Source organism: Cordyceps fumosorosea, assembly GCF_001636725.1.
Source record: "Cordyceps fumosorosea ARSEF 2679 chromosome Unknown scaffold_11, whole genome shotgun sequence".
In the NCBI taxonomy this organism is placed as follows: domain Eukaryota; kingdom Fungi; phylum Ascomycota; class Sordariomycetes; order Hypocreales; family Cordycipitaceae; genus Cordyceps; species Cordyceps fumosorosea.
The window spans coordinates 815,762-836,533 of record NW_017387311.1 but is presented as its reverse complement, the minus strand read 5'-3'; the positions used below and the strand labels follow the sequence as shown (position 1 = coordinate 836,533).

Sequence of the window (20,772 nt, the reverse complement as noted above, 5' to 3'; positions counted from 1 at the left end):
TATTTGACCGTGTTTTGCTTGGCTCGTCACGCATTGTCGTAGGCCTTTTGCAGCGCCGCAATATCCAACTTCTCCATGCCCATCATCGCCACCATCGCCCTGTCCGCCGCCTCCCTGTCCTCCGACCCCAGCAGCCTCTTCATCACCGCCGGCACCACCTGCCACGACACCCCGTATCTGTCCGCCACCCACCCGCAGCGCCGCGACGCCGGGTCGACGGTATCTTTGCCGAGCGCCTCCCACAGCCGGTCCACCTCGGCCTGGTCCGCGCAGTCCACCTGGAACGAGACGGACGGGTTGAACGACCACTCCTGGCGGCCGCCGTTGAGCGCGACGAAGCGCTGGCCGCGCAGGGTGAACTCGACGAGCAGCACGGAGCCGGGGTTGCTTGTGGGTGGTCTGGCCGGCGGCGGTGTAGTGCTGGGTGCGGGTGATGGCGGCGTCGGGGGCGAAGATGGAGACGTAGTGCCGGGCGGCTTCCTCGGCCTCGTCGGCGAACCAGAGGCAGGTGGTGAAGGGAGCGGCTGCGGCCATGATGTTGTTGTTGTTTAGTAGTTGAGATTGTGGTGAGGATTGAGAGGGTCGCGATGTTGGTGCGTGCTGGTTGTTTTCAAGTTCGACGCTCATGCGGGCTCGTTCCCCTCATATATATAGCTACATGGCTGTGAGCTTCGTATTTCGCATTCTGAAAGGGAAGTTGGTGGCGGCATGTTTTCGTAGTGATGATCGTCACGGTGTTGGGCTGAACTGTGGTGTGGAGGGCGTGAAGAAGCCGTTCAGCTGAAAGCTGTCCAGCGCCGTGGCGTCGTCGGAGTCTTTTTTAACTTTAGGCAACAGACAGGATGTTGGTTGTTTCTACTTCCGAGTTTCATATCTTTGGCGATCTCTTTTCGGGAAATTCGGGAAAATCATCCTTACCAGTTGTTGATCATTTGATTGTCTACAAACCCGTCTCAAACACACCGTTCATCAACCGCAACCATGCCACCGCATACAGTAGAACGACATATGCACAAGTTACTCATTGCACTCAATTTGCAAAATAATTGAGGAGACTTTCATAATATTGGCAGTCAATATCAGCCTTTTATCATGGTCTTGTCTTCATCGTCCAGGGTAACTAGCAGGTTGCCCATGGGGACCGACTTAGCGCCTAATTAGGCAGCTTGTTTGGTGACGAAACAAGGCCTGGCGGCGAGGTACTTGTCTTGCGCCCGCTAACAGACGCTACAATAGCGCCAACAGAACGCTGTAGGGACCCTTGACAAAGTACCTTTTTGCTCTTCTTTGTCCTGAATTGCTCTACCTTGCCTTGGCGGACGGCTCGGGCTGCCCCACCTCTCTCAGCAGCCTCTTTGTTGATGACGACTTGCCTCATGCCGCCACGCATCCAACATCACCTACAGTCCGGCTCGTGCAACCCTCGCGACTTGCTACGTATCTGTAGCATTGGCTAGCAATTTACGGAATTTCCATCATTTTTTCGACTCCGAAAGGTTCCTCTATTTCCGCTGTCTGAGCCATCACAGCAGCCTGAGCCCTCGTCTCGTCTGCCCCTCCTTTTTACCTTGCGAGGCTCCCTCCCGTCCCTTCCTGAAATGCACCAAATACCACAGTGCTAATAAATCGCCCAATACAACACCTCGCATTCCGGTCCTCCCGCTCAGGAACCTTTCTCAATCTCACGTTTCGTCCCTTGTCTACTGCTTCCGCCGACGGGTGCCATTACCCTGAATGCCACCGGCGCCTGCCCCGCGTACAGCACTCAAAACGAATGACACTGTCTGTCCTCCTCGTAGGACACCCCAGGGAAGCACACTAGCAGGATCTGCCACTACTCTCCTCGCGCATCCGTCTGGTCCGACTCGACCAGTATCAAACTATGGCGTCTGTGTCGTCGCTCGACAAGGACCTGCGCAAAATGCGCCTTGACAAATATACCCCGGCTGCTGCCAACGAGGCGCGGACGTGGGTGGAAGAGTCGCTGGGCGAAAGGCTGTCCTCGCCAGATCTCCTCGAAGCTCTGAAGGATGGCGTTGCTCTCTGCAAGTGAGTCTTCCTCGATCGTCCACTGCTATCCCCATGTTGCACAGCTAAACATCTCTAACCGTACAGACTCATTAATCTGGCCATACCTGCCCCCGGAATCAAGTTCAAACAATCAGCCATGCCCTTTGTTCAAATGGAGAATATTTCCCACTTCCTTCGAGCCTGCCAGTCTCCGCCGCTAAACCTTCACGAGCATGACATCTTCCTCACCGTCGACCTCTATGAACAAAAAGACCCGGCACAAGTCCTACAGTGCCTCGGTGCATTCAGTAGAGCTGCCAATAGCACGAACCCGAAGCATTTTCCCAATGTCATTGGCCCTCGCTCGTCGCAGCCGGGCGGCGCACCATCGACGCCTATAGCTGGCGGTCTCCGCGGTCGCGGAACCTCCGTCACGAGCAACACGTCATCCGCCTATAGTAACACGAACCGATCCAGCATGCTTCCATCGCGAACAGGAGACTCGGTTCCCGGCCGTTGGAGTCCGACCAAGAGCCCCACGCGCGATACTGGCTCTCCCGCCCCGGTTAGCAGTTGGAGCAAGAAGGAGCAAGAAAACGCATCAACGCCAGCCTGGAACATCTCACAATACGGCTATTTGGGTGGCGCCAGCCAAGGAAATCTCGGCATTCAGTTCGGCAGCCGCAGACAAATCATCAACAGCGGACCTCGAGTCCCCAGCCTAGCTGAGAAGGAGCGTATACGCAAGGAGCAGGCCGCCGAAGAAGAACGTCTGCGCCAAGAAGAAGATCAACAAGAGCGAGAACGCCTAGCAGCGGAAGAAGCCAAAGCAAAAAAGGAAGAGGAGGAACGTTGGGAAGCAGAAACACGACAGCTGCGTCAGAAAGCGGACGATGAGAAGCGACGATGGGAGGAAGAGGAGCGACAGTGGAAGTTGACTGAAGAGCGACGCAAGAAAGAGGAAGCTGAAGCTGAGGCCAAGTTGGAGGAAGAAAGACAACGGGCGAGGAGTCGTAGTCCAGTGAAGTTGCGCGGACAGTATCTGAGCCAGTACCAGGCAGACCGTGGCATCAGCGGGGATGCGACCGACGATAGCAGCCGTATACGGGCCCTCGAAAAGGAACTCGAAAAAGCACGCCGGCGTGAGGCGGAATACGAGCGGGAGAGACAGGGCCGCGGGTCCGGTAGATCGTCTGTTGTCTCCAGTGTTGGCGCATTCAAGTCGCCACCGACTGGGACGAGATCTCCCAAAGCCAGATCGCGGAGTCGACCACGCGCTGCGGCACCCGTCGTGAGCCCGCCCATGCGACAGGACTCTTGGGCCCAAGGAGAGCGAGAGTACCTGCATACGCAATGGAACCAACAGCAGCAGGAGTCCGCCATGCCCGAGCCAGTGCAGCGGACACCCAAACTTAGCCCGCATAATCAGCGGACGCCAGAACCACGGGCACTTGCAGTCCGCTCTCCGCCGCCACCGCAGTCAGCACGACCCTTACCCGACCCAACTGCCACCATCGCGCCCAAGGTCAAGTCTCACAACACCGGCGGCAGCAGCCGGCCGCTCCCCGACCCCGCGACGTATCAGTCGCCGCCGACACCGCAGAACCGCACCGGCCGCTTCCTTGCCAGCAACCCCGCGCCAGCCTCACCCGCGACTCCGCAGACGTATTCGCGTGAGGTCGGCAGCAGCACCGAGGAGCGGGACGCTGAGGACCGCCGCCGGCAGCAGGGCCAGGCTAATACCAAGGCCGGCGGATGGGCTGGCAAGTCTCTCCTCGAGCGCGAGATGGAGATGGAACGCGAGCGTCAGCGTGAGTGGGAGGAGGCCCAGAAGGAGACGGCCGCCCGCACCGTGCCAGCCGGCGATGCCGGCGTAGATGGAATAGGAGGCGGCATAGGCGGCCGCTGGGACGTCGGCCAGTGGAGCGGCTATACCGGTGGCGACTCGCAGAACAGGGGCTCCCAGGGCATCGGCGCCGGACGCAGGCAGATTGTTGGACCGCGACCGCTTCCCGGCGCCAACCGCTAAATCCACGCTGCCTGACAGACGAGACGAGAGTTGGGAGAAGAGTAAAAGGGGGCTGTGCTCAATTTTCTTTGTTAACTTGATTGGACGGTTATGCTAACACGTAAGCGACTGTGCTGGCCTTTCTTTTTATGTTCTTTGTTATTCTCTGTGGTGTCGGCAAGGAAGAATCTAGCAGTGTAGACGTACCTTTTACAACATCGTCCTACTCTGAAGTTATAAATACAATAAAAAGTGGAAAAAGTCTCCTTCGTTTCCAGGTGCATGGCCTGCAAGTACAGAGTCTGCTCTGGTGGACGTCATGATTATTTATTGATGCTTCAACGTCCTTGATATTTGAGCCAGTTTAGTACTTTGCCAGACGCATATAGCTCCAGCATTCTTTTATGTAATTTGGCTATGTTGATATCTCTATATACATGTGTGTATCTGCGTCTTGTACCTGCATCGCCACTACAAGTTAAGCATTGTCGTGTCGTATGTTCAGAGCGGAGAAGTAAAAAGCATTATAACAAGAAACCAGCACTCATTAAAACCGCGAGTTCGCTACGCATGTCACGAGTCACCATTAAAAACCTCGTCCTGTCTACCCTCGCCGCCGTCTTCCCCTTTGTCGGCAGCTTCGGTGCGGCAGCGCTGGCACATGCACCAGCCGCCGAGGCTGCCTCGCGCCCACTCACGGCGCTCTTGGACAGGTAAGTCAATGTCGCAGTAGTGGTTAAGGATCTCGTCACCAGCACGGATACCGCCAGGGCGTCCGGCAACCTTTCGTTGCGTCGTTGCGCGTAGGACCATACGGCCACCCCAATCCCAAGTGACGTTGGGGTCGCAGTCGTGGTTGGCAAGGCACCAGTAGGGGTGGACAGCGGCAACATCGGGGCGGCCGTCGCGGGGGCTCTTGCGTGCTGAAGCTGTGCCGCGGAACTTGGCGTACAGGGTATTAAGGATCCATAGGTCATATTCGGCAAGCGAGGCGTAGGCGTCAATATCCATCTTCTCAAGCAGGTGCAGTGGCGTCTCGATGTTGTACTTGAACGAAAATGGTAGCGTCCACGCGGGCGGCGGGCCAGCCGACGGCGACACGTCAATGTCGTTGGTGCGGCTCGGGACGAAGTCTCCCCAGATAAAACGCACCTCGCGGACATCAAGGGGGTGTGTTTCCTGGTGCGCGGCGATGGCAAGGACGCGTGCGAGCAGAAGCAGGTAGAGTGTGTCGTCGGCCTCGTGTTTGTCAGCGTCCTTGGCGATGGCGTCGACGTCCTTTTCGCAGACCGCGGGGTGGTATCGTGCCTGAGCTTCATCGTGGCAGTACTGGCTGCAGAAGACGGTGTCGTAGCACTCATCGCACTGCACTGGCGACTGCTCGCTTCCAATAGGTGGCAAGTCGCAGCTGCAGGCATCGCAGACAGAGTCTTTCAGCCGGTTGTTGGCCGTGAGCAGGGTGTACTCGTGGAGAACCGCCTCGCCGGGCTCAATGTCTTCCTGGGCAAAGACGCCTAGCTGCTGACACGTGGGGATGATGTCAAGTGAGTCGGTGCTGCTACTTGCCGTCTCGAGCAGAACGGGTAGCGTGGCAACCTTGACGGCGCACTTGGGGGCCATCTTCTTGAGGTCGGCGTTGAGGGCATCGAGGGACGCCGGATCGAAACGGTCCGGCTCGTGATCATTCCACGGGTATACCTCACGGCGCACCAATCCGGAGTCAGGAAGGTCGTTGACGTCGAACTTTTCGCGGCGCAGCCGTCGACAGGCGACCGTCTCAATGCTTGCTTTGGTGTTGAGGAGCTCCTGGTTGCCCGGACTGACGGCTAAGCCGCGCTCGCAAAATGTCAAGGCTGACTTGAGGCAGCCGCAGAGGAGGAGACTTATAGATAAAATCTGGTAGGCGCGGATTGAGCACAGGCGAGCCAGCGCATGCACGGTTTCCTCGTTGTCCTGGTCCTCGACGCCGCGAGGAGGGGACCACTCGTCAGCAAGCTTGCCATATAAGAGAACATCGGGTAGGGGGGGCGGCAGGCGCATGCGGAGAGCTGCCAAAGCCTGCTCATGGAACTCGAAGCCGTCAGTGAGGACTTCATCGGTCAGCAGTAGCGCCCGGTAGGCATCGCCAGCGGCGAGATCAGGATAGCCAAGGTCGCCGTACACAATGGCACGTTCTATGTACAAGACGAGGTCGTAGGGGAGACTGATGAGGCCTTCGGTAAGCTGGAGGCGGCGATCGAGCAGCTGCTCTTGGACATCGATTTCCGACATTTTGCGGTGATTATGTTGTGTAATTATATAGCTGAATCGAAGCTTGAAAGCTGCAGGGGACCGGCAGTGGTGGCTGAAGTCCAAAGACTTTGCGGGACAAATTGAAAACGACAAAATGAAAGGTTTCGAAACAGACACCGAAATGGACTAGATAGGCCGAATAATGATGTGACGGGTTGCTGGACCAAAGTCGACTTGTTGTTCAATGTCCTGACCGTATCCTGATGCGATTTTGGTGGGAGGGAGCTGTGGCCAGCCAGGAGTGTGCCCCGCGGCAGAGGTGGGATGAAAAGACGACGCGATGCGTTGTTGCTGTGTAAACGCACGTCGCAGGCACAATTCAAAAATAGACAGAAAGGGGAGATCTTGAAAGATAAATGGCCAAAGCCACCCCTGGAAAGGCCTTTTTGGGCAAAAAGAAGGCAAAATGTGAGACGGGTTGGAAAGAAACGAAGAACCTCGGGCAGCACGAAATTTTTCAGTAGCAAGGAAAAGGTGGGCAGGAACGATGAAGCCGGGGCGCCGCTCTAAAAAAAAATTGCCAAACTGGGCGCAGGAGGGGTAACGCCACAGCAAGAGGGGAGGCCAAGCCCATTCGCTGTTGGTAGGCAGGTATTTGTGTTTTGAAATGCAGTACCCTGCAGATGCAGCAGGCCAAGGCAAAAGGAAAAAAAAAAAAGGTATTGAAGAGCCCTGGAAGGCGCTGGAAACCTCGGGTTTCCAGGCCTTGAAAGGCTGAATGGCGCTCAACAGGTGGGTTTTGACCAAAATACCCAGGACGGACCCTGAAAGCGCCACTCTTCAACGCCACTCCCAATGCAGCGCCACTCTGGAGCGCCACTGTTGCACCTCCCACCCACCTATTTTAAACACTGTCAAACCAGGGTCCGGATGGACGCAAAGCATGTCGATTATGCACACACAAGGACGGGCATGCCGTATAAAGCATCTCCCACCATCTCCAGAAGGCGCGTGCGCGACAAGCAGTTATGACAACTGACAGCCTGGTGCAGGAGGCATCCAATCTGCACAGCGGCATTGTCTCACTCTAAAACCCCATGACCAGCCAGCTCCTACTTCACCACCCAGTCTCATCTCATCGACGAATACGCCGACGTCTCTCAATAACTAGCCTCGATGCATGCTCGCCTTGCAGATCCTAGAGTCGAGTTCCCGCGCTAGAACCTTGATGCAACCTAAGCAAGTTCTCAGGTGGACAGGGTTCCTCCAAGGGCCTGTCCAGCCTCCCGCCCTGGCGAGCGCCGGGCCCATGTCGGCCTGTCAACTGTTAAGCCACATTGCAACGACTTGCCTCTGCAACAAGTCATAGGGCTTCCATGATAACTAGCATATTTCCACGAACAGGAATGCTGCATGCCGTCCCCCTGCCCCGGGTTCCCTGTTCCCTGTCGGCCCGGCCGGTCTGGCCGGTCTGGCCGTTGGCCATGGAAAACGGTCATTCGATCAAGCTGCCTGGCGCATCACCATTTGGCAACTTATTTCCGTTGCCGGGAGACTCAAACGCCGAACGGGTAGCACGGTTCCATGCCCGTGGGCGGAGTAGTGGCATGGTGCTATTTGCACATCCCGATCGAGGGGTGCGCTCTCGCCTTCCCACCATCGGTCGCCTCCCGTGCTACTCCCTCCGCGGCACGGCTAGGACCAATTGTTTCGCCTCCAGCCTGCGAGACGCCGCGCCCCCGCCCCGGACCCAGGATTTGCCCAAGTTCAGGAACCCATGCCACCGACCACGGATTCATCATGGTAGCCGCCACCACAGTCAGCCCTGACACGCTGAGGACCATGGTCGTACGCCTATGAGTTCGATGATTTCGGTATACCACTACGTAAACAGGACGCACGAAAACCAGCAGCGTCGACTGCGGATAGCCGTCGCAACAGTGATGGCGCTTCGGAATAGGCTAATGGCAAATCATTACCCCTAGTTATCGAATGATCTTGGACGATCCGCGGTCTCTATCTTGAAATTCTTTGTCAAGAGCCTAGGCAGTTGTCCCCACGCCATACCGCACCCGTTGAAAATAGCGTCAACGGCGAGATGGAATTTCCAATAATCCCGTAAGCATGACCCCTGGAGCTTAGCTATGCCTATCCCGCGGTTGGTTGGCCACCTCAGTACACTTATTTTAGGACCATTCTGCGACTAATGCTTATCAAAGCTCAATTAATAGTGATTGCGTTATGGTATGTAGATACTGAGCTATGCTGCCAATTAGAAGAATGCATGAAATAGTTTTTATAACAGACTTGCGCGAGTTTTTTTTTTTTTTTTTGCACACAGCATATGTAACTCCTCCATAACTGTATTTATTTTCTACTGAAATCGAGGAGCTGGCTTTGCTGGTCTCCTTGTCCTCGATGCTATGTAGGTAGCTATCACAGGTTTGGCGGGTCGGGTATCAGGGCGACCGAGCATGATGACCAGCTGTAGACCCTAGGATCGCCTATAGTCAATATAGCGAGAGAAGTGTGAGAAGTGGTGTAGCGCAAGGGGGGGGGGGGGGAATGCGGCTCTGTCGCCGCAACCGTCTGAACAGGGCGGCTGGCCTGCCAGACGAGGGGAGCCGCATGACGGCATAACGAAGGATGCAACAAGTAACAAGGGACGACGGCGAGAAGCGGAAGTTCTTACAGACATTCTGATTTAATAAGTGTAGAGCTGTGCTTGGCAGCGAAGTAGAGAGGGGTGCTGTGTTACACCTCCAGGCTACAGTCAAATGTATATGTTTCAAGTTTCACCAAATAAGTAAATAAACAGCATGTCAATTAGTACGCCTATAAAATGTGTTCAAACTAGTAGGAAATTGCTAGTAAATTCAAGGACCGTGCTATTACATCATTCGGCCCCAAACAGATAAAAAAACCGCTTGCTGGTCAACAGCCCCTCCAACCCTCCAACCCTCCAACCCCGCCAATCTCCATCTACAACTACAGAAACCCAAAACCTACCATAACCTCAACCAGCCCCTGTGTACCAACGGACGACATTCTCTGTCGATAACTAAAACTCATCCCGATCGACCTCACAAAATTATCTGCCGCCTCCTCGCCACCCATAGCCGAGCATCCCGCCCACCCTCTCACACTCCCACACACCACACACAACGATGCCCAAGACGCAGCCCAACCTCTACGCCTTCCCCAGCGTCGACGCCCTCGCCGTCGCCCTGCGGCAGTACGTCGCGCAGAGCCAAAACGCCGGCTTCGCGCGCCACGACACCTTCAAGGTCGCCGTCTCCGGCGGCTCGCTCCCCAAGACGCTCGCCGCCGCGCTCCTCGCCCCCTCCACCAGCCCTGCCGACGCCCTCGACCTCGCCCGGTGGGAGGTCTTCTTCGCCGACGAGCGCGCCGTGCCCCTCGACCACGAGGACTCCAACTACGCCCTTCTGAAGAAGGAGCTACTGGACAAGCTCCCCGAGGATCAGCGGCCGGCGGTGCACCCGATCGACGTCGCGCAGCTCGCGGACGCGCAGGAGCTGGCGGACTCGTACGAGCAGACGCTCGTCGCCTCGTTCGCGTCGCGGGACTCGGTGCGCCTGCCCATTTTTGATCTCGTGCTGCTCGGCTGCGGGCCCGACGGGCACACGTGCTCGCTGTTCCCGGGCCACGAGCTGCTGCGCGAGACGGCGGCGTGGGTCGCGCCCATCGAGGACTCGCCGAAGCCGCCGGCGCGCCGCGTCACGCTCACCCTGCCGGTGGTGACGCACGCGGTGCGCGTGGCGTTCGTAGCGACGGGCGCGGGGAAGAAGGGCATCATGAAGCAGATCTTTGATGCCGCCGAGGGCCTGCCGTGCACGCTGGTCAACGAGGGCGCGGGGGACCGCGCGAGCTGGTTCGTCGACGAGCCGGCCGTCGAGGGCGTCGGCTTCCCCCGCCGTTCGTTCCTGTGAAGGTCGACGCCGAAGAACAAGGAAATAGAAAAAAAAATGAAACGGTGATGAAAAATAACAAGGGGCGAGATGTCGAGCCTGTGGTGAGATTGCTTCGTGAGAGAGCGGGGGACTATGATATGAAGGGAGTGCATTTAGATAGCGGCAGCTGCAGCTTGACAAGTATTGAGACAAACTTTTTCATCTGCCTTATCACACGCATAGAGATTTACAATTTCAATTCTTTTGCTCACAAAAAAAGTTCTAGAATGCTATGATGCCAGTTGTGAGATGACCGGTTCAAAAAGTAAAGGAAAACGCCGCTCATGCACAGTTATGATGATCAATATCTCCCCTCTGCTCTCGTCTCCTCCAACCAACAGTTCTCCATCCCTCACAGAGCCCGCCAGACTGCCCCAGCTCGCCGGCTCATGTCATCCTCGTCGTCGTCCCTGTTCATGGCCTCGATCCAGTCCTCCTCGCGCGCCAGCGCCGCCTGCCGAATCTCCTCCATGGCCGCCAGCTCCGCCAGCATGCCCGCGACGAGGCTGCGCGCGCCATCCAGCATCCTTCCCAGCGTCGTCGTCGTCGTCTTGCCGTCGCTGTCGACTAAACGAAGGTCGTCGTCGCCACCCGCGTCATCTAGCTGGCACTGCCAGCCCTCGAGCTTGCGGGCCATGCTCGCGCAGTCCTCCGCCCACGCCGGGTCCATCTCCGGCACGAAGAGCGCCTCCTCCACACCGCCGCTGCCACCGATGCTACCGTGGTGACGGCCGCCGCCCACCAAGAGACCGATGGTGCCGCTGTCCCGCGCCTCCTCCAGATCCATGACACGCTCGAACCAGCGTTCGAAGCGTCGCACCGCACGCGCGTACTTGCCGCCGGGCTCGCTCATCGCCCAGACGCCGCTCATCGCAGCGTCCAGTGCCCGCACTCTCTCGTCCAAGGGCGGACACCCTCTGGCGCCGCCGCCGGCGGCCCAGCGCTGCAGCGCCTCGACGTTGTCGGCCTCGACGGCCGCGGCCTCGCGCTCCGCCAGCGCGCTGTGGGCGTCGCGCAGCCCGCGGAAGCGCGCACCAAGCTTGACCTTGGCGCTGGCGTGCCACTGCGCCACGACTAGGTCGGCGTCGCGGTGCAGTAGGTGTAGTTGTAGCAGCGCGGCCTGCTGGCGCGCTGTCTCGGCGGCGGCGGCGACCGCGGCTGGGGGCTTGAACGGCGATGGTGGCCGGGGTGAGCTCGGCTTGCCGGGGGACAAGCGCTGCTGCAGAGGGTTGAATGCTCGTAGTCGCGGCGTCTTGTCGGTGGCAGCTGCTGGTGTGGTGGGCGGGGCCTGCTTGTCGGCGGGCACGGTACGTTGCCTGGGCGTGCCTGGAGCGGCGGGTGCTGCTGATGATGCCGAGTCACGCGACGGCGGCCGAGACCTGCTTTTCCGGTCTTGCAAAGCGGCTGCTGGTTGCGTCGTGGGCCGTCGTGATGTGCTGGACGCGGGTATTGTGCCCAACGCTGCAGTGCTGTTGGCACGCGCGTGCGTCGGCGTCGTGCGTCTGTTCGCCGTGGGTGCTGATGCCGCTGAGCCCGCCGACGTGGGCCTCAAGACCATCGAGGATGGCCGCGTCACCGAGGACAGCGGCGGATACCTGCGCGTGTCCTTCCTTGCGGGCGGCACCGCAGTGGCACCCTGGGCATTGCTGGCGGGAGCGGTCTTCTTGCCCAGCGAGACGGACCGCTTAGGAATTGTCGGCGCCGCTGCGGCGGAGGACGACGTATTGGACGACGAGCTTCCTGGCCTGTTCAAGCGCACGCTCGCCGACCTTGCGAGTCCCGTCGTCGTTGTTGTTGCTGTCGTCCTGGCGGAACTCGTCGGCCGCGAGGTTGGCTTCGTGGGGAGGCGGCTAGGCGAGGCGTTGCGATTGGGATCGGGGCTCGGATCGCCGGGGCGTTCGCGGGGGGGATGCAGAGCCGTGGGGCCGGCGGGTTTGCGCAGTGACCGCGTGCGTACCAGAGACGACATGGCTGTGTCCCTCGAGACGGGTTGTGACAGGGAGGAAGCTCGTTCCGAGGCGGTGGGAGCCTTGACGTCGCTGCTGTTTACAATCGGTCAACCTAGGAGATTAGCGCCCGGGCCATTCTTGTAACCCAACCGCCGCACGCACCGCTTCACAGGAGGGAACACAGCAGGTGCGGAAAGCAAATCGAGGACAGGATTTTAATAGGGTTTTTTGCCATCTAAAGAGAGGTGAATTGTATTGATGCTATACGTCTTCCTGGTGACCTGTTCGCGAAGTCCCCACTGATGGTACTTGGCCGGTAATTACTTACACTTCGTCACCGAGTCATGGGTAATGTTTCTAGGTCGTGGCGTATTACTGTTTCGTGTCAAACTAGCATTGCTACATGCTAGCTTTTGTAATAAAAAAATCAGAATTGAGACCTGTCTGATGTTTACGTATTCCAAGAGGCTGAAAAGCAAATGTATCCCAAGCGCCAAACGCCGCTGCCATGACCAAACAAAAGACCGGTATCGCATGGCATACAACCACGATCCTCTCCGCGTCTAGCTTCGTAGGGCATTCAGCCGGTCTCGCATCTGATCCATCATCTCCTCCGGGTCCTCCTCCACCTCCTCCGCCGCGACGGGTACCTCGGGATCCGGCAGCGGCGCCGCTGGCAACGGCGCCGCCACAGCAGTCGTCTCTTTCTTGTCCTTGAGGATCTGACTCAGGACCCTGTCAACCTCGGCGTCGTCCTCCAGCAGCGGGTCGGCGTCCTCGGGCAGCACGTCCTCGACCATCTCCTCGATGATGCCGGCCTTGACGAGCTCGGTGCCGAGCTCGCGCATGGTGACGGCCAGCGCGGGCAGGCTAATGAGCGTATTGACGTCCTTCATGATGCCGACGCTGGACCGGATTGAGCCCTCAATCTTGCGCACGGCAAAGGCCTCGCTGACCTGCATCTGCACGGAGCCGAGCTGCGCCTTGGCCGTGTGCAGGCGCGCCGTCTGCCGCCGCGCGCGGATCAGCTCGCCGGCGTAGAGGCGCACCTCTTTGCGGGCCTGCGCGGCGCGGGACGGGTCGCGCTGCCCGCGCCGGTCGGCCTGGATGATGAGCTGCCGCGCCTTGGCCTCGGCCTGCTTGATGTTGTTGATGTCGCGGTCGAGCTTGCGGATGTTGGTGCGCAATAGTGCGTTGCATTTTCGGGCCTAAAGTGACAGATGGGGCTGGGCGTCAGGAGAGCACGTTGAAGAAGAAATCAAGGGCATTTGAGTAGCTTATCGCGTACCTGTGCCTGAGGGTCCGGCTTGGTGAAGACGGCCCTAAGCGTCTCCATGGTTTTCGGCGCGGGGAAGCTGGTAAATCAAGGCCAGAGATGACGGTCGGAGGAGGTTAATCTAAGCTAGAGGTTGCGATTGCGTGCTTGTTTCGTGTGCGTCTTGTAGATAGGTAGCTGTGCCGTGCTAGCGCTCTGGCTGCAGAGCCTGGTGAGTCTGAGGCTGTCAATAGCAACGGAAGTGGGATGCAGCGAGAGGTAATAGCAGCGACGCAACGCCAGACATCACGTAGTGAACCCCACAGCCACCGAAGTCAACGCAGCAGAGGCAGCCACCTGAAGATGTGGCGCAGCGGGGTTGCTCTGCCCACTGACAACGGCGCTCACAGAGGGCCTTGACATGCAGCTAATTTTCAAGCCGAGATGAGACAGCTTTTGGAAGTTGCAGTCAATTCTCGCAGAACAGATAGTCGGCGCCTTTACACGTCTTTGGCCGTCAACTAAAGGCATTCGCGCCGTACAATGCCGCCACACATAAATACCTACCAGACGACGGCACAGGTTGCCCGCCGAGGCGGCCCACATCTGCGCGGCGACCAGCAGAGGGGCAGCTGTTACTGTGGTCGGCACACAGTACCACTGAGTGCGATGACGTTAACAAGGTACCTGATGTAAGCAGGAGGACTGCTACGACAGCTTTGTACTCCTTAGCTCACGGAGCTGGGCCCTGCCACCGTAGAATGTGCCAGAAAGGGCTGAAGGTGGGCAATGGAAGGAGAGGGGGGCAAGGCAACAACACTGCAAACAAAAATCCCCCAACAGTAACACCTAGGTAGTTACCTACAGTGGCAGAAGCTCCGTTTGCTGCAGCACAATTCTAACTGCGCCGCCACCTCTGAAATCAACCTTCTTGCTCCATCACATCTTCCACTCCTCCATACCTCACCTCACGATCCCGCATTCGAAAGCGCACGACTAGCCATTGCTCAGCAGACGTAGCTTTTTTTCTTTCTTGTGACTTCGTCGCAGCAGCAAGCAATTTCATTTAACCCCGACCACAAATCTCCACCATGTCTACCGAGACCGCCACTCCTGAAGGTACGTCGCCTTTTTCCATCTCGGTGTGCACAGCCAACTTCGAGCGCGAGAGCTATCGGAATTCGTCCCCGACTGCCGCCAGCTATCCTGCGTCGCCAAAGGAACGCTGCCCGTCGCGCCACGCGCATGCATCCAGGCCCAATCGAAGCTGGCCGATGATTTGTTTTCTCCGCGCGACGCCCACCACCGCCACTACCACTTACCGACGCACCAGCTCGGTGGCTGTCTCGACTGCATGCTAACGACTTTGCAGTCCTCTGGGCCCAGCGCTCCTCGAGCTCCGATGCCGCCAAGAACTTTGTCTACCTGACTATCTCCGTCCCCGACGTTCCCAAGGACGACATCAAGCTGGACCTCACCCCCACCTCACTCTCCTTCACCGGCACTTCGGGTACCCTTAAGCGCAAGTACCATGTCGTGCTCGACTTCTTTGCTGAGATCGACCCCGCCGAGAGCAAGATCAACCACACGGCCAAGAACGTGGAGATGAAGCTCCAGAAGAAGGAGCTCAAGGAGGAGTACTGGCCCCGCCTGCTCAAGGACAGCCAGCGTCTGCATTTCCTCAAGACCGACTTCGATAAGTGGGTTGATGAGGACGAGCAGAACGAGGCCCCTGAGGAGGACTTCTCACAGTTTGGCGGTATGGGCGGCATGCCTGGCATGGGAGGTACGTGAGATGCTGGTGTGAAAGGAGATGGTCGTCGCTGGTGCGCTGGCGCCAGGTTGCATACCTGCCTTTCCGCCTGACCTGACCCATATGTTACATGTACTAATGGCTCCTAGGTGACTTTGGCGGCATCGACTTCTCTAAGTTGGCCGGCGGCGGCGAGATGCCCGATCTCGGTGGCGACGATGCCGAGGATGTCGACAGCGGCGACGAGGAGGAGGATGACGTCGAGGAGGTTCCCACGACTAAGGCCTAAGCCCGGGTGTATCAACTTTGACTATTGCCAGCCGCAGGTTGGAAAAATCGAATGGGCGTATTTGGTATTCTAAAAAGAGTCGTTTCGTTTCACACTGGCAAGTTGGGCGGGCAAGATAGAGACTGAGATATCAAGAAACAATAAGAACAAAGAAAACGAAGAAATTACTGGGAGCATCCCGGTAAACGCATTGACGACTGATGCATTTTCACCTCTTAGCCGTCTTCACACCTGCCTACGTTCTGAGAGGTCAGTGCATTGTGCCAAGAGATATGGCAAACCGACGTCACTTGACCGGTACCAAACTGGCAAGGAACATCGTGTTCTACCAGTAATAAGTATGCTATAAATTTCCGATGGATACAAATACACATTGATTTCATAATACCTGCTTCTCTTAAAATTTGATGCGGACTAACCAATCAACATTGAGTGGGCACAGCTGCACTACCACCAAATGCTGGGACTCATGTATTACGCAGCGGACAGGAATAAACACCGCTTGGCGCAGCGCCTCAGCAAGTCGTGTGAGCCATCTCGTGTAGACGAAGGCGGGGATGTGAGCCTGCCCACGTTCATCGTGCAGCAAGTCATCAGCTCCAAGCAGTGGCAGCATCACCAGACGTTGGACCAAATGCTCAGAGAGCAGCCCAACCAACAAGACAATGAGGAGAACATCACCGTCACCACAACCACCACCACCACTACCACTACTACCCCAAAACGTGCCCAAGTCACGGGCAGCTGACATCTGACATGGGGAGAAAGCAGGCCAAACGCCCCCCAACCCTTCCTCCATGCAGGCGGACTGGGTTGACCTGCTTGGCCGCAGGCAGTGCGGCGGGCATGCGCGTGCGCGCGAGCATGCACATGTGAGAGAACCCCATCCATTCATCAGGCCGAAAAGAAAACAGCTGGGGGGCACTGAAATGAAGGGAGGGAGGGGGGAAGGGAGGGGGAAGGGGAAGGGCGGCCCAGCATTTCCATGATGCCAGAAACCCAACCCCAAGTTTTGCACGACTTTTGTTTTGTCCAAGACAAACGTAGATCACACACGCCCCCCCGATCCCGCGCCCCTCCCCGATCTGGTTCATATCCACGACGCCCGAGACCTTGTCCATTCTTTGCATCCAATATCCGCAATTTTTGACCAGGATTCAATTTTCTTTGCCCTTTCATATTTATTGGTTTTTTTGCTTTTCAGTGTCCACAAAGAGACCGGGAGGGGGGGACTCTGGCTGCCCGGCCCGGTTCCCCCCCCTTCGGGAGAGGGTTCAGTTGAGCCCCAAGCAGGGGTTGAGTTTGCTGGTGAGTGACTACCTATGTTTGTGACTTTGAAGAGGAGGCGAGGAGGAGGAAAGAGAGGAAACAAAAAAGAGAGAGAAAAAAAGAAAATCGTCGAGCCATTATGATGGTTATTATTTGCCTCTGACGAAAGCATATTTCCTTTTCCACCACCTCCATAATACACACACACCCTAACCTCGTCCGACCTCATGCTCTCTGTTGGACCCTCCCCCCCTCCTCTTCCCTTGCGGCGCCCTGGCGGTTCTCTCTCAGTTGTGGTTGGGAGCTCTGTTGCTCCCGGCCATACCAACGCCAAACTTTGTTTCGCCGCCTTGCGTACAAACTATTTACCTTTCCCTTTTACCTTGCTTTTCTTTTTCTTGTGTTTCTTCTTCTCTCCTCATCTCAGTCAAACCCCATCTACGGTACTGCCCCAAAAGTTTCCGCCCACAACCACTCCGCATCACTTTCTTCCTCAACTCACACGGGAGCAACAACTCAATCAACGAATACAAAAAGCCCTCCCCCCAAGACTTTGGAAACCAAAACAGAACAAAGAAACTTGCGGATCGAGCAACCAGAAACCTCACCATCATGTCAACTTCGCATATATACTCTTCCATCGACGCGGCGAAAGACGTCGCCCGCGGCGCCTGCGTCGTTGCATGGCCCGCCGATGAACGCTACTCGGAACCAAAATCAGTAGCGCAAGGTCCGCGACAACCGCGCTATTACACCGATGCCACCTCGAACAATATTACTATCACCACTGCTCTTCAGCCAAGCACGACTTGCCCTTCTCTCGCCTCCTGTACCTCCATCAGTCAGGATGCCTGCTCAGAGAGATCTCTCTCCCTGTCAACCAACTCTGCTCATTCGAGTTGCGATGTCTTACTCTAACCACTCGATGGTCAGTCTCGCAATTCCTCAGAAAGGACAATTACAAGCATTTACACAAAACGGTATACGCCATCAGCAAATATCTTTCACAAGTACATTCTGTTGAATTCCTTCTATTGCTGCTCTTAGCAAGCCAATCTGTCGCGCAGCAACGCTTCTCTTCTGTGGTATTTATTGGCACTCTTTCTTAGCAGCTTTAGCGTATATAATTACAATTCCTCCATCTCTACTACCAAACGTTTCTCGCCATTTACTACTCTCGCGTTACAATCATCAATCATCCTCAACGAAGGGCTTACTTACGCTGATCTCATCAGCCATTGCGGAGTCGCCATTAGCGGCCGGCGCAGCGGCAGGAGCAGTAACGGCAGCAGAATCTGCCATGTAGTTGTCCATGTCGGCGTCAAGCTCCGTCGCCGTCTTTTTGATAGGACGACTGTTGCGGCCGCGACGGGCCGGTCTGCCGCCCTTGCCCTTGGCACCATCCTTGCCAGCGCCGTTACCCTGCTTTCCAGCAGCAGCAGACTTAGGCTGAGCCTTGGGCTGACTGTAATGACATTAGAACTAATCCAGGGTAGTGGAAGTGGACCAAGGAAAATGTTTGACTTACGTAGCGCGCTCTGCAAGCGATTTAATCGGAGGGATCACCTTGTCAGCCTGAGCGGCGCCGACGACAATCTCAATCTTAATAGGGCGACCGTCAACGAGAAGACCATTCAGCTTCTGGAAGGCCTTGCTAGCGCCATCAGGCTTGTGGAAGATTACGTTGGCAATACCACGGCTCTGAGAGTTGGGGCCATACGAGAGCTCGACGCGCTTGATGGGGCCGACAGACTGGACAAAGTATTCCTATAGGGGGCAGAATGGGTTAGTAAACCGGAAGCGATGTGATGCGTGTAAACGGCCAAGATTCGATTCCGAGCTTCATTCGATAGATTGTCCATAGGTACGCGTCATTTCAGAGCCGTAACGAGAGTCGTCATGATGATCAACGAGTTTCGAGACATGTGCAGGCTGTTGCGAAGCGCAAAATCGCCTATGCCATTTTAGCAGCAACGCTAGAAGCCTCCTGCTTGCCCTGGTTCTCTTGTTACTCTGCGTCGACATATTCCAGCCAAACGAGATACGAACTAGGGTGTCGTCTTACTTCCCAACCCGAACGACAATGTCCATCTTGCGCATGTTTCCAGCACGGAGAGTGGACAAGCAGTTGACTGCGTTTGCGAGCCGTTTCACGGGCAGGCATGCTGCATTCATTTCGAACTCGCTGAATCAAAATAAATTGACAGCAACACTGCAAGCAGTGCGGATCGTGCGTTTCTCATACCAATTTCGATGAGACAGTCTATTGGCGCATTGCTTGGGTCATTGCGGCCTCTGCGAAATAAAAATGCTGACCAGGCACAGCAGACAGGCTTTGGGCAAGACGAAATGCTCTCAACTTCGACCGATCGCGTCAAGTAATAATCGGGAAGGAGACAAAGGCCAGACTTAGTTTCTCAGGCGCGGCGGCTCAGTGTCTGGATTCGGGTATCCTTGCACTTCGGTATTGGGAGCAAACGTAGCGATGAAGGAAAGATCGAACAAGTCCGAGGGCGTGACCAGCCTCAACGGAAACATACCTTGATCTGCTGCTCCGAGACATCCTTGGGCTGAAATGACTAGTTAGCGACTGTGTGTGTTGGAAGACATGTGAAGGATTTGCAACTTACCAGGTTGCTGACAATCACCTTGCTCTCGCCTTGAGGGCCGGCGCCCTTGCCCTGGGCGCCCTTAGCGGCAGCACCGCGGACGGGGGCCTTTGTCTTGTGAATACCACCAGCAGGAGCGGTGGCAGTGTAGCCGGTGCTGCGACGCTGGGGGCGACGGTTGCCAGCGCTCTTGCGGCGGGCTGAGACAATATCGTCGAGAGGCTTATCAAGCTTTCCAGACATGATGATGAGTTTGAAGAAAAGACTTGGTCGTGAATAAAAAGTTTTGTGCGTGTGTAGCAAGAGCGCCGTAGAGAATAGATCGGTCGCAGATGGAAAGCTTGGGTGACAACAGGAGAAGGTCTGTTGGGCGTTGGGGAAAAGCGCTGTCGAGATTAAGAGAAAAATCGAGAGAACGATCGTCGAAGGATTGTGAAGCACGCCTTTGATATACTCGATGGCAACTGGGGTCAGAGTCTAGGAACCAACGATGGGAAACGTGGGATGGTTGGGCTGAAGTCAGAAGAAGAGAGAGGGAAGTTGACGAGGAAGAGGATGGGGCGCGGCTTCCAAGACAGGGGGGGGCGCGAAGGCAAGCGCAAGCTCAAGTTGAACGGGTGCCTGTGGGCCAATCGTTTGCTTCACGTAAGCAAGCTGTTGCTGCCTAGGAAGGCTTCGTCACGTGCTGCGCTCACTTCCCAATCAGGAAGCAGTCACAAAGCATAGTGTGTGTTTACATGAGTCCAAGCTCAAGGCAAACGGCAACTCGCACCGCTCCAAAGAACAGCAATTCAATCAGTACTGGACCGCACTTTCCAGATAAGCTAACACAATTAGGAGGTGACTTTAATAACTTCGCGTCACATGACTTACACATCGTCCATTCCATGGTGAAAGTGTGGGTAGTCTAGCCGCCCATGCACCATTGATACAAAGACAGATCAAGCAAGCCAAACACTATCGGCTCGAGGCAACTTCACGCGCCAAGTTACACTGAAGTACTGCGACGACTCAGCGTCACACAGTCGCAGCGGAATCACGCGAATTTCGAAGACGCTGCAGTTTCAATCAAACCGAAGACCCCAGCCAAATCCTGCTGTCCCTTATTTCGATCTAACACGGACTGACCCAACACCGTATAATGATCTGCAAACGCTGCCAGCCGATTTGAAGAATCACACATCCTCGCCGGGCTAACAAGAAACCATAATGTCGCAATGCACTACCACGAGACGTAACTTGAAAATGGAACAAATCAATTGACGCCTCTGAAACCGCAGAAATAGACCTGCATGCGCTACCGGACCCAGATCTTTTGTGTAATATGGTATTGTACGCTTCTCCCTTCTTTGAAGGCACCCATGCCATAAAATAGGATTGCTTTGCCCAACCACGCTCGACTAATGTACAATGCGCTCGTTTCGCTC

General features: G+C 56.4%; 8 protein-coding genes across 8 annotated transcripts; 3 read left to right on the top strand and 5 right to left on the bottom strand.

Moving 5' to 3' along the window:
* Positions 1-26: 26 nt before the first annotated feature.
* On the bottom strand, positions 27-534 carry ISF_05061 (3-demethylubiquinone-9 3-O-methyltransferase; the record flags this gene model as incomplete). The annotated part of the gene is made up of 2 exons (XM_018848666.1): positions 27-311; positions 361-534. The coding sequence occupies 2 exons, from the start codon at positions 532-534 to the stop codon at positions 27-29; spliced, it is 459 nt and encodes a 152-aa protein (XP_018704392.1).
* Positions 535-1,882: 1,348 nt separating this feature from the next.
* Positions 1,883-4,039, top strand: ISF_05060 (calponin-like protein; the record flags this gene model as incomplete). The annotated part of the gene is made up of 2 exons (XM_018848665.1): positions 1,883-2,049; positions 2,116-4,039. The coding sequence occupies 2 exons, from the start codon at positions 1,883-1,885 to the stop codon at positions 4,037-4,039; spliced, it is 2,091 nt and encodes a 696-aa protein (XP_018704391.1).
* Positions 4,040-4,591: 552 nt separating this feature from the next.
* ISF_05059 (MYND domain protein) lies at positions 4,592-6,289 on the bottom strand (the record flags this gene model as incomplete). Its single annotated transcript, XM_018848664.1, has 1 exon — positions 4,592-6,289. The coding sequence occupies one exon, from the start codon at positions 6,287-6,289 to the stop codon at positions 4,592-4,594; it is 1,698 nt and encodes a 565-aa protein (XP_018704390.1).
* A 3,128-nt stretch (positions 6,290-9,417) lies between these two features.
* ISF_05058 (6-phosphogluconolactonase, DevB-type) lies at positions 9,418-10,200 on the top strand (the record flags this gene model as incomplete). Its single annotated transcript, XM_018848663.1, has 1 exon — positions 9,418-10,200. One exon carries the CDS (start codon positions 9,418-9,420, stop codon positions 10,198-10,200), a length of 783 nt encoding a protein of 260 aa, XP_018704389.1.
* Positions 10,201-10,573: 373 nt separating this feature from the next.
* On the bottom strand, positions 10,574-12,190 carry ISF_05057 (hypothetical protein; the record flags this gene model as incomplete). The annotated part of the gene is made up of 1 exon (XM_018848662.1): positions 10,574-12,190. One exon carries the CDS (start codon positions 12,188-12,190, stop codon positions 10,574-10,576), a length of 1,617 nt encoding a protein of 538 aa, XP_018704388.1.
* A 543-nt stretch (positions 12,191-12,733) lies between these two features.
* On the bottom strand, positions 12,734-13,506 carry ISF_05056 (charged multivesicular body protein 3; the record flags this gene model as incomplete). The annotated part of the gene is made up of 2 exons (XM_018848661.1): positions 12,734-13,378; positions 13,459-13,506. The coding sequence occupies 2 exons, from the start codon at positions 13,504-13,506 to the stop codon at positions 12,734-12,736; spliced, it is 693 nt and encodes a 230-aa protein (XP_018704387.1).
* A 1,010-nt stretch (positions 13,507-14,516) lies between these two features.
* Positions 14,517-15,467, top strand: ISF_05055 (Hsp90 binding co-chaperone Sba1; the record flags this gene model as incomplete). Its single annotated transcript, XM_018848660.1, has 3 exons — positions 14,517-14,544; positions 14,798-15,211; positions 15,328-15,467. The coding sequence occupies 3 exons, from the start codon at positions 14,517-14,519 to the stop codon at positions 15,465-15,467; spliced, it is 582 nt and encodes a 193-aa protein (XP_018704386.1).
* A 2,460-nt stretch (positions 15,468-17,927) lies between these two features.
* On the bottom strand, positions 17,928-19,588 carry ISF_05054 (RNA recognition motif domain protein; the record flags this gene model as incomplete). The annotated part of the gene is made up of 4 exons (XM_018848659.1): positions 17,928-18,201; positions 18,265-18,503; positions 19,277-19,306; positions 19,367-19,588. The coding sequence occupies 4 exons, from the start codon at positions 19,586-19,588 to the stop codon at positions 17,928-17,930; spliced, it is 765 nt and encodes a 254-aa protein (XP_018704385.1).
* Positions 19,589-20,772: the final 1,184 nt, after the last annotated feature.